At 45.5% G+C, this 12780-nt stretch overlaps 1 protein-coding gene across 2 annotated transcripts in view; it reads right to left on the minus strand.

The window, feature by feature from the left end:
* Positions 1-1174: 1174 nt before the first annotated feature.
* Hs6st3 (heparan sulfate 6-O-sulfotransferase 3) overlaps positions 1175-12780 on the minus strand; it is a 535542-nt gene continuing 523936 nt past the window's right edge. For both annotated transcript variants that reach the window (XM_048800737.1, XM_048800736.1), the window contains one exon: positions 1175-8143. In XM_048800737.1, the coding sequence (XP_048656694.1) occupies positions 7435-8143 (709 nt within the window). In that variant the 3' untranslated portion in view covers positions 1175-7434. The remainder of the gene's footprint in view (positions 8144-12780) is intronic.

The following is a 12780-nucleotide window of genomic DNA, read 5'->3' on the forward strand; positions in this document are numbered from 1 at the left end:
GAGCCGGCCATCTATAGACTAAGACCTCTGAAACCATCATGAGCCAAATAAACTTGTCCTCCTGTATGTATTCTCATCAGGTCTTTTGGTCATAGTGGTGAAAAGGCTCAGGTTGCTGAGATCTACAGTGAAATGCAGTAGGTGGAGGGTTCTGTGTTATCCATGGTTTGGGGCACACACTAGAAATTTTGGAACATAGCTCCCAGGACAAAGCGGGGACTATTGTATTTTCAAGATGAATGGAGAAAGAAGTTACCCTCAGGATTCCTAGGTCTTTCTCTTATTCCAGGGTTTTCTTGGAAATCAAACCCCAAATTGCTCTCTCTGTCTCTGTCTCTGTGTGTGTATGTGTGTGTGTGTCTAATTTCCATCTTTTGGAGTCTTTCCTATGGATAGTTCCCTTTCTATGATTCCCATTAGATAGAGGGACATAGTCAGATGCCATTTTTTCTATAGTTAAAAATTCTCACCCACAAGCAAGGACCTACAGCTTCCACTTCACAGAACAGAAAAAAAAATTATAAATTGCACCATTCAAGAGAATTTCAAATGAATTTTTTTCTCTGCTAGAAATTTCTCCTTCTTTGCTTTTATTATGGGAACAAGCTTTTTTTTAAAAAAAAAAAAAATCTCACATTGAATCCTACACTTGAATCCATGGAGAAACCCTGTTAGAGCTCACTACTGTGGGTTTCTCTCCCTTTCCTCCTCCCCTCCTTCCTTCCTGTTCTCTTTCTTTCTGTTAAATGGAATTCCCAGATTCTTTACTCCAATATGTTTCTCTCCTACCAGTCTTTCTCAAGTCTTTACCTCTCCCTTCATCTCCTGGTGGCTCTTCCACATTTCACAGCCGACTTCAAGGTGCTGAGGTGGGCAGTGTGGGGGAGGGGGTGGGGGCTAGGAGCACCATGCTTTAGAAGCTAATGTGTTTCAGAGCCTCTGGAATCCTCCTTGGCCTCACAGGCTCTAAATTGTTTCAATCCCTATTTCCTTTGTCTCCGATGACTTTTAGAGTTTCCCATCCGATAACCACATTTGTATCCACAGCATGGATTTGCAGAGTTTGACTAAGCTGATCCCGTGGATTCAATTTCCATAAATCCCTTAAAGTGTTTAACTAACTTTTCTCATTTTGCAAAAATGTCTCTGACAAAAACATAGGGGAAAACAATTGTTCTTGACATCACAACAGTTTAATATGTTAACTTATCCATTAAATTGTGCTTCACATCAATGGAAATCCTCAGTTCTACAAACTATCATTTTTAAATAGCAATAAAGGTTGATAATGTCACAATACAATCTCCTAGTAACTGAGTTCATACATATTATTGCACAGAAACAAAAGGAAATATCTCTTAGGAGAAATAATTTACTAGCTATTGAATAACTATCTTTACATCTAAAATGGGGCACCAGATAAAGATCCAGATTTTTCTAACATTGAGTTGATACATGAAAGAAAAATAGTAATGCAAGCAAAACCCAGAAAGTACTCTGGGGGAAAGAAAAAGGGGAGGAAAAGAAAAGATGGCCACATGATTAAAAAAATACAAGGCCAGGAGATGGAAGGCTGGGTGATAATGACTAAGTCACACGAGACTCCGCTCTGCAGAACAGGGTTTTCCCCAGCAAGGGCTGAGGCTTTCCAGCAGGGAATCTGGCCCTTTGATGAGTGTCCAGAGTGCAGCAGAACACGGAACCCACAGAGGTCCCACTCAGCATGCTGAAGCATGGCAGTGACAGTGGTTTCCATAGACAATTTGGAACACGGGCTTGAGAAACATCTGTGTGTCCATGTTCCCAGATCTGGCATCCTGTCAGGTTACCTTGAGCCCTTGCCTGGACGTTGAAGGGCTTGCTTTTGTCTTGCTGGTGTTCACAGCTAGGCCAGTCCTCTGGAAATCTCTGCAAGGCAGGTTGGTTCTGTCAATGTACTGTGGAGATGCACGTGGCCACCAAACACACAGGTCTCAGCATCCCCCGCTGGCCCAGAAGGGCTAATGCAAAGCATCGGGGAATGAGTTCAGATGTGTGCAGGAGAACGCGGAGAGAGACGTAGGCATGGGCTCATGTTCAGCAGAGATGGAGGAGCAGGATGACAAGCAATGCCCACAGCACCTGGGAGGAGACCAATGCAGCCCCCTGGATGGCACTGGGTCCCAGCTTGGAAGCTTTCAGAGGAGAGCAGCAGAGGCACCATGACTGGCAAAGGAAAGCCCTAGAGTGACGGTGGTGACCGACCAGGGTTTTCCTACCCACATCCAACCCGGCTTTCTCCTTGATTCCACTCCCCAACCCAAACAGCCTTCCGGCTCTAAAGGCAGCGGGTGTTCTGGTCCAGTCTCAAGAGCCCTTCTCTTTCCTGTTCTTTGCTGTGGGTGAAGGAATTGTGGTCCACATGCTACCTCAGCTTGCCCCTGTTCTATATCTTAGAAATAGGAAACTCATTTTTCTGTTTTTCAGGATTGCCTGGCACATATTTTATTCATCATCTCTCCATCTTTGAAGGGTCTGCCTCCTTTTGATAGCCCCATTTCTTCTGTAGTTACCCTGCTCCCCCTGGCTCCCCTCCCCAATACGTCCTCATCACAGGGACTGTCGTCTCAGCCACAGGTTGTGTCTGGAGGAATTAAAAAAAAAAAAAATCTTTGAAGATGGTAGCTTGCTGCAGCCTAAAGCATTTCCTCTCTCTAGCGAATGTGCCAAGGAACTCATTTAACACCAGGAAACCCTCTAAGAACTAGCGCAATATTCTGCTGATAAAATTTCAGGGAGCTGGGGAAGGAGAAGTGGAGCAGGGCTTGTATTGATCACCCTTAAGCTTCACTAACAGGCGCTACTGAGTCTGCATATGTCTAATACTGAGCTTCCCCGAGGAGTGGAGCACATCCTCTCCACCTTCATCGTGAGTAGTTCTGGGGTTGAGGAGGGCAGACATCCAGCCAGAGGTGTCTGAACGCCTCCCCCGGGGTCAAGGGCTTCCTCAATACTGCTCATCTCCCGGGCATTTCACCCTCACAGAGGCCCCTGCACTGGAGGCAGAGTGGAGAGTCAACTCGACCTTGGCAGTTTCTAGGTCACTGCAGTTCCACAATGAGGTGAGGGAAGATATAAATCAATAAAGACTTAGATTTCATATTCTTGCAATTCCCAATCCCAAAACGGATGCTGAGCAGCATACAGTAGTGGGAAAGTCTATGCAGTCGGAAGACTGCGGCTCTGAGCAACTTGCTAATGAATTAGAGTCTCTGGGAAATCTCTCAATGTCTCTAAATCTTCATTCCAAACTCTCAAATGGGATAATGAATAGAACTCCCCTTTAGCACACAAGAACGCAATGAAGGCCAGATGAGATATTAGATGTAAAAATGTTTTGAAAAGCATTAAACGCTATACAAAGCGATGAATTTTAATCTCATCCCTTGCAAAACTTATGATGAAATAAATGACATTGAAAAGCACTTGAAGTATTTTTCAATTCCCTATTGTGTCAGAGACTAATAGTTTTTATCAGTATTAATTTTCACATTGTTTCTTTCATAATGGAACCCCCGCACTTATCGAGGTACCTGGCAATGAAGAGTAAAGACATTTTCTCTGCAGTTGGATGTGGCTAATGTCTAAGTCCTAGCCCATAAGATGTGACTGGAAGTGATATGAGCAACTGCTCTTCACTTCCCCTCTAGCATCATAAATGAAAATAAGATAGCAGGAGCTGCAGCAGCCATCTTGGACCATGGGGTGGGTGCCACACATGAAAATGTAAAAGCAGTAAGAGAAGACCTGGGTTTCTGAGAAGGTCACACACCAGAGCTATCAAACCCATTTGTCTTAAGTGAGAGGAAAATAGCGTCAATCTTATTTATTATTTGAATGTCTGGGTTAAAATGGTCAAATGGGATTCCTGCCTACTATGCTTAATCTTAATGTTTTGATGCTCTAGTCTCAGCTCCTTAGTAAGTCTATCTGGTAGACTTTCTTCCCAAATTAGCACTATCTCTACTCAGACTTTTTTTAATTTTTTTTTTTAGTTGTCAATGAACCTTTATTTTATTTATTTATATGCTGTGCTGAGAATCGAACCCAGGGCCTCATACACGCTAGGCAAGTGCTCCACCACTGAGCCATGACCCCAGCCTGTCCACTCAGACTTTAAATACTTCAAACCTTTGGTCAAACTATGGTGAAGTTACTCTGTTAGATGAAAATGAGCACATCCATGATTTCCTTAACTGTTGTCTAACATTGTTTGTTAAGATCACTGATTATTTTTCCAGTTACCAAGAACAGGCTGCCAAAAAGCCAGAAGGAGACAAAATAAATGTGTATCTTGGTTCTTAATAAAATGTCTCCCCCTTTCCCCACAGGGAATCTCATATCAACGTGGTCACTAAGGCTTCCATTGCCAAGAGAAGGGAAAGGGTGTCCACCTGGGGACTACAGGGGTTGACAGGACGTGGAGCTCCCCGTGTGTGTGTGTGTGTGTGTGTGTGTTTGTGTGTGTGTGTGTTCTGGAGCTTTGGACACTAATGCCCTGGAGCTGATTTGGGCTGGGACCTTGAGGTCACTGACTGCCCATGGATCCTTGGGCCCAGGTGCCTTCCACGGGCATCCTGTCCCTGAGAGCCACTCCGCATGTAGGTGTGCAGCCAATTTCCAGAGAACACACTACTTCTCTAACTCTCCATTTCCATCAACACAGGACCCCAGGGACATGACAAGTGTGCTGCTTTACAATGAAATGATATGAGGAGGAGGGCCACGTCCGTCTTTTTAATTTGCTCAGTGCTGGCCTTGGGCCAACACACAGAGATGGCTTCTCCTCTGAACATCCTGCTATCTGGTCTCAAGCGGAGCCCCATACATCAAGCCTTCAGCAGAAAGGCAGTGGAAAGCCTTTTGATAGAAATCCCAGGTGCCTCAGGAACAGTGTGAAGTGAGCAGGGGCTGCCTCCGCATCTCAGCGCGGCACAGGTTCCCTGCCAAAAAGTAAAGTGGGTTTAGAAGAAACAATCCAAATGCTTTCCAGCTTGTTTTGATTTTCCACATAACAAAACACTGGATTGTCGGTGTGTGTGTGTGTGTGTGTGTGTCCCTGTGTCACAGTGCAGAGCGAATGGTAGGGAGAAGGAAAGCTTGCAGCCTTTCTATTCTGGGCGAGACACGAGACTGTAACACCCAAATGTGAAGATGGAGACACAGCCCCTCATTAGTCCCTGCAGCAATGTCCCTTCCCTCCCTACTTTAGGAACACATGATTGGAAAGGGGAGACACAAATATTTGGTTGGCATTTTTCTACCAACTGACAAGTGCTATTTTCTTGGCCCCTTTTAACTCACTCTTATATATGGCTCACAAAGTGCAGCTGCCCAAGAAGTCACTGATCTCAGCTTGTTGCTGAATCAGTGATGTGGAAGGGACTTACCCCAAAGCAGCCCGGCTCTGGGTCACTGCTAGCTTGGCGCTATCACAGTTGTGCCACCTATGTGGGTCAGGGACAAATATTTCAGGGCAATCACATCTGGCTTCTTGCATGATTGACAGGAGGCTTTAGGAGACCTGAGCCTTATCCCATATGAAGAGCAGGATGGAATAAGTAAAGTGTTTGCACTTTGGGGTCAGCTAGGTCTACCTTACAATCCATGGGGAAGCCACCTGTGGTCTCTAGGCTTCACTTTTCTCATCTGGGAAACTGGAACCAAGACTATCTACCTTGTTAATGCAGAGTATCCTTAAAGTATAGAAAGGGTCTCCCTTGGTTCATAGCACAAGGGAGCCTGTCCTCAGCTAAGTCAAGGGCAGTGAGAGAAGCATGGGAGCCACTTCTCCAGATCTGTATTGGATGGGGACGTGGGGCTGTCCTCTGTGCAGCAGCTCTCCATGAATGCTGGTGGGCTGATGGACTCTCCACCCCAGAGAGCATTCTGCGGGGTGGCCCACGGAAAGCAGGCTTAAACATCAAACACGTTGGATGTTGATGAAACAGGCTTCTCCATCTGACTTAGGAGGTTTACTCGTCTTTCAACTCCTTGGAAGGACTGATCACATCAATGTGTGTGAAACTTTCTACCCGCTCTGAGCCTCCAGTTGGAGGAGAGACACACTTTTCTCTTCCTTCCTTCCTACTTCCCCCATTGGTCAGTGCACTTTTGGTTACTGTACTTGTGACTGGGAAAAGGTGAAAATAAGCTCTTGGCAATACAGTGGGTTTGGGTTAAGTTTATACCCTCCGACCTGATTTGCTGGGTGTAGCGCAATCTAAGAACAGGTGCACACAACATGGGAAGGAACTTTAGGCTACAAAGATTGGGAATGTTGGAATGTAGTGTCTGTATCTACGTCTGGAATGACCATTTGGTGAGTGATGTTCGTGTCTCCTGGCCCAAATCAGAGTTATTATTCATGTAGTGACCTCAAATATATTTTGTATACATACCAGCTAAGCTCCTATTCTTTAGGCCAAGTTCTTTTTAAATCTCTTTTCTTCTAGAACAGTAGAATTTCAAACCTCGTAGTACCTTGGCAAAGAAGAGGATTGTCCCCAAAGAGATTAAACTCTGAAATATTCTTTTAAAAACTAAGATTCTGTAGCTGGTTTGGAAATGTTAAACATGTTATTTCTCCTGATTTTTTTTCTCCCTTAATTGATCATTCATTCCTCACATTGAAGATTACAATTGGTACAGTGTGATGTCCTCAGTAAATAAGCAGTTCCCCTAAAACCCCACCAATGTTCATTTCTCAGCCACAGACACCCCTGTCCTGTGTCCACTCCCTGTCTCCTAAGGATGAGGAGGAAGCATGGCATAGAGCCGGGATGCCAGGGTTGGTGGGATGCGAGTCTCTAGAGATGGTCAGTGATTTTGTTGAAAAACAACTGCAGCAACAAAACACATTACTTAGGATGGAAGCTGCATTCAAACAGAGTTCAAAGACGAGAACCAGCAGTCAGGTGAGGGTCGGCGTGCAACCTCATCTAAGGGCAGAAGCCTCCTTCCCTTTCTCTCTCTTTAAAAGACTAATATTTCCATGACAGAGACAGTATGAAACAGACCAGGTTCAGCAGAACATCCAAGCCATAACTTGGCTTTTCATGTGCATCTCTGAGGGTTCCAGCTCCCCAAAGGATCACCTACAAGGCTGCACAGATCACACAGACCCTTTCCTTCGGCCGCTGTTTCTCCTTGACCTTCAAATGTTTTCTATGTAGGATGCATCCCTACCCTACTTCAAGTCACTGGTTGAAAATGTCAAGAAAAAAAATGAACAAGGCAGATAACCTCCAGCTGGATAAAAATGAAGACCAAGAGGAAGCAGATGTCCCAATACAGCCACCCGGAGCCAGCGGTCCTCTGGATGGCCCAACGTCTCCAACAGATGGTCAGTGCACCTGCTCACGCCCCCCTCCCGAAAGAGGAGTGGGCAGGGGGTCACCATCTCACCACCTGGCTGTTGTAGTCCTCAGTGACAGTCCCCTCTGCGGCTCCGTCCTCTTTTGGCCACCGGTGGGCCCGGTGCTCGCGCTGCAGCCTCCGCTCCTCCCGCCGCTTTTGGCGGTCCCGCTGGTGCTCTAGCTGCTTAGTGTGGTGGTAGCGCTGCTGGAAGAGGTCTCTCGCGTACTCATAGAGCTGCATGTCCAAGAAGTTGAGCTCCTCAATGCGCTGCCGGGCGCCCTCGTTGATCTCCACGTTGGAAGCCCGCGTGATGTTGAACTGCGTGAAGGGGGAGATGAACTTGAGGTTGAATGTCCTCTCAAAGAGAAACTGAGTCTTCCGCTGGAACTCGGTGAGCCCGAAGAAGGCCATGTTCTTCAGGTTGCTCTTGGCGCTCTGCAACAGGATGGCGTTCCTCTCGCTCTCGTTCATGGAAGTCAAGTTGTAGCAGCCCACCAGGCTGAGGTCGGCCAGCATGCGCACCTGGCGGTTGTTGGCCAGGTTGTAGCTGCAGTCCATAAACTCCCGCAGGCTGACCCCAGACCAGTCGTCCCCAGGGTAGCAGGTGGGCAGCTCGTCGGGGGTGGGGCTCCTTCCATCACACATATGGAGAGAGGTTTTCCACGTGGCCCCCCTCTGGACGTGTTTCCATTCGCTCAGGTAACGCGACACGGGATCCCGCAACATTGTGATGTAATAGAAATTCCTGGAAGAAATCAGAGGAAGAGTGTCAGTAGCTGACGACTCTAACACTGAAACTGTGAACCTCTGTGGTTTTACAGCCACAGGAGTCCAGGAGCTCTTCTGCCAAATGCTCAAAAGAGATTGTTGGCCTGGATTTGCACCCATCAGGAGGGTGGGTGCACATTTCCATAAAGACACGCACTGCAGACCCGCTTTCAATACTAAGTGTAATGCGCTTTCTCCCCCCAGTAGAATGTGGAGAGGAGGGGGGTGCTTCCGCTCATTCGCTGATGCAGTACTAATGCCAGTGATGTCTTATACTTAGAGAAACACCATGATTTTAAAATGTATTTCTGTTTTCTACTTTATTTGATCCTTTTGTCAACCTTTTGGAGTAGCTGGGGTACTGCTTGAGAGGGAAACATGCAAGGGCGTGAACTGACTTGTCCAAGGCCATGGAAATAGAAAGCCAATTCTCCTTCCTGTGTTCTGTGTACACAGCTATTCTGGATTATGAGCAAGGTGGGGCTGGGAGGGCATGGGCGACTCGCCCCAGCCCTGTCCCTAGGAGTGTTTGAGCAGAGCCTAGAGGTCTATCTGTCACAGAAGATGTAGAAAGGACCACATGGAGGAGCAGCCTGAACACCAGGCCTCCAAGCTCTCTTCATGCTCTTAAACCCCATTTTGGCCTTTGTGCTTCCACAGAAGCCAGTCTGATCCCGGTTCCTCCACTCTAGTCCATGGCCCATTGAGTTGGGTCCACTGCAGAAATATGGGGTCAATCGTGTTAACCCAGAGATCCCCCAGAGGACAAGGGTGGTCCCGGAATGCCCTATGAAGAGCACCAGGCCTGCCCTGACCCTGTGCTAAGTGCTGCAGAGAATCTAGGAACCAAGGCTGGTGCTGGATCTGACAAGGCTGGTGCTGGTCCCTGGCAAGTGGTCACAGGGGGTGCACAATGTCCTGAGCAGAAAGCATTACTGTGCAGCCGCGGCCTCAGCCTGGTGCCAGAGGGCCAGACCAAGCCAGGCCATTGGTGCTTGACTCATCCTAGCAAGTGTTCTTTGTAGAAACTTGACAGGAAACACACACACACACACACACACACACACACATTTTGACAGAGAATCTGCCAAAGAATGACTTTGGATTGACCTTGAATCCTGTACTATTTTGTCAAATATCTCTGTTATCAACCAGTTATGGGTATTATTTGCCCAAATCATTCCTATGTGCACTCATGGATAAAGGGTGCATCTGACTACAGTTAAATCAAAGGCTATCTTACAGGTGCATGAGAAACTGAAGGAACAGTGGGAGGGCTAGGAAGTCACTCTGTCCCCTCTGTTCTCACAGCTCATCTCCACACTGAATGCAGTCGGACCCAGGGGTCAGGACAGCTTCCATGCTGGAGAAGACTGCTCTGCACCCTCTCCAGAAATCACCCCTGTCGGGGAAGAGTTATCATCGTGGCTTTCAGTGGGATGGTGAAGGGGGAGGAGGAAAAGGAAAACCAGGCCACATTTTCAGGGCACATGTAGCTCATTGGAGAACCTAAAACCAGTGGAAAAGAACAATTTCTTAATTCCAAAGAAGAGAACCTAGAGGTGCTTAATAAGCACATGAAGAAAGAACACGGTGTTGAAGATTACATTTAATTTAAAGGAGATCTTTTGCTCAAGTTGTCTAACAGATCACTCCTGGACCCCTTACAAAAACTGCTTTGAAACAGGTGGGGGCAAACATTTTCTAATCGCAATGATGAACTTTTTTTTTAGATTAAACTCACTGACATGCTTCAATGCCAAATGCTTTCCCCATAGATGAGCACCCAAGATCCATGCTGGGGGCAAACTTGCTGAATGCCAGGTACCGTTCCAAGACCACGGCAATGCTCTGGGGTGGGGCTTTGTTTTCACTTAGTATTGAATAAACTCAGAACTTGAAGAGATGAAATAAGCTTCCCAAGATGACACTGCTAGTAAGTTACAGAATCTGGACTTAATTAGGTCTGGTTCCCTTCAAAACAACTTTTTTTGTTTTTGTTTTTTTGGTGTTGGGGGGGAATCACAACATCATGAAAAGGAAAACCTCTCATTTTATAGGAAATCTTCACCCTGGTGCTTATTCTATTAAACAGGATGGGGGAAAAAATCCCAGCAAAAGTAATGAAAAAATAAGTTTAAGGGCAAAAATCTTTAAAATTCTGTTTTTTAAAGGAATTAATAAACTACATTATTGGAAGTTATGCATTTTTCTATATTCTGTTGTTGTGAATGGATAGCCTCATTCCAATAGGAAAGCCAGATAGTTCTGAAATGTGCTAAAGAAACCTCAATATCTTAAGTCACACTAGCGGCCCACTAACTGAGGAGGAGGAAGGCATTGAACCTGCCAAGTACTGTCCAGCCTTTGCCCTCGCTGTGGCCAATCACCATCCCACAGCACTCTGTTCTCTTTCTGGGTGAAGGAATGATGACTCCATCAGTGGAAGAAAATGTCCTAGCAGGTCAGTAGGGAGAGCAGGGAAAGCCTGACCCAGCCTCTGGGTTCCATGAGGGAATGGTGACGGTGAAGTTTGGCTCGGAGTGGATATGACAACTTCTGAACACTAGATGACATTCACCACAAACTCTGCTGTTGTCCTGTGTTGGGACACCTCCTATTTCAGTTCTACCAGCAGAAACTGGTTTTCATTTCACACAACAATTTGCATAACAAATATAGAAGTATAGTCATGATGAGACCATAAGTCAGTTAAGGGTGCCAAACACCTCAGGGCAGAAGAACTTAAATTGGAAAGATTGCTGAATCAGGTCAAATTAGACTACAAATGAAAAATTTCCAGCTTTACTGTTAAAACACAAAACACCCCAAACGATGTAAACAGCACCAGTAAAAAATCCAGGGACAATCAAGGAATATGTCTCCATCTTATTTATGGTATCAAATTTAATATGATCCAGGTTTTTAAAGAACCATTAGAGTTGGAGGCTTTTGGAGATGTGAGTTACAAAGGGTGGTGGCCTGAAGATTTAACTGAATTCTGCTGGGATATGACGCAGCTCTGGTCTCACTGGGAAAGCTGGCCCTAGAGCTTCCAGAAGCTTTGTTGCATTAGAGATCCCACTGAAAGCCACGATAATTCTTCCCCGACAGAGGTGATTTCTGGAGAGTGTGCAGAGCAGTCTTCTCCAGCATGGAAGCTGTCCTGACCCCTGGGTCCAACTGCATTCAGTGTGGAGATGAGCTGTGAGAACAGAGGGGACAGAGTGACTTCCTAGCCCTCCCACTGTTCCTTCAGTTTCTCATGCACCTGTAAGATAGCCTTTGATTTAACTGTAGTCAGATGCACCCTTTATCGATGAGTGCACATAGGAATGATTTGGGCAAATAATACCCTTAACTGGTTGATAACAGAGATATTTGACAAAATAGCGCATGATCTTAGAGCTGAATGAAGTTGGTTTAGGATTGAAATGGTCTTGGATTCAAGTTAAACTTTATCCATTTAATATTGCCTTCAACCATGCTTAATGAAATCACAGGGTGATGTTTATTAATAAAATAAATCCCCAATGTCTCTGAGCTTTACAGGCCCAAGAAATCAACTTGGAAGTAAAGCTAAATCTGTCACGGAGACATACAAGTGTACTAGGGGAACATCTATACTGATAAGTATGGAGTTGTCCCATCTCAGGGCCCTGTATCAAGTGGCTAGGAGCGTTTGAGCATTGTTTAGTTAAACAGTTTTTTACTTGTATTTTGTTTTTCCATCCTGCAAAGTCATAAGGATGCAAAATGAGAAAAGTATAAAAATAAACCAAAAGGTTTGAAAGACATGGAAATAATGAAAAAGACAATTGAAAATTTGACTGAATTTACTCATCTCACTTTTTTCCTCTATTTTGATTTGCTTCTTTGCCTTCAGATAGAAAACAAAAACAATCAATGACATGACGGGCATCCTCTGACCTTCACTGGTGACAAGAAATGCTTCCCTTCCATGAATCCCCTCCTGCTGGAACTGGGATCTGATATGGCCCCATAGACCCATCTGTATAGGCTTGGCCTCAGCTGGAGCTACTGGAAGGTGGTAGGAGCTTCAAGAAATGAGGCCCAAGGGCAGGAAGACAGGTTACTGGGGACATGCTCTTTGAAGCTCTCCAGCTTGTACTTCCTGGCCACCACCAGGTAAGCAACTTTGCTCCCCCGCACATTCCCCACCAGGGTGTGCCACCTTACCATGAGGGAGCCCAGAAGGAATTGGGCTAAGTGATCATGGACTTCAATCTCTGAAACTGTGAGCCTAAATAAACCTTCTTCCTTACAAGTTGATTATCTCAGGTATTTTGTCACAGGGACAGAAGTCCGACGATTCATAAAACATCCCACTCCAGAACAACAGAAATTCTTTCTTCTGCTCCCACAATTACCAATTCAGTTTCTTTTGGAAGTATTTAAAGGATTCTATACCATTGAATTCTGAAACTTGTGTTTTAGGCCTCACTTGTTCAACAGTACAATGGAAGGGAAAAATCAGTTTTAAAATGATAAAACAAAGAACCGAGAGGAAGGAAAGCAATACCCAAGGGTATTGGTGGCCAAAACTAAATAAATAAATAAATAAAATAAATAACCTTCATTGACTCCTTTGTT

The sequence above is a fragment of the Marmota marmota genome, unplaced genomic scaffold (genome assembly GCF_001458135.2).
Source record: "Marmota marmota marmota unplaced genomic scaffold, marMar, whole genome shotgun sequence".
NCBI classification, from domain to species: Eukaryota; Metazoa; Chordata; class Mammalia; order Rodentia; family Sciuridae; genus Marmota; species Marmota marmota.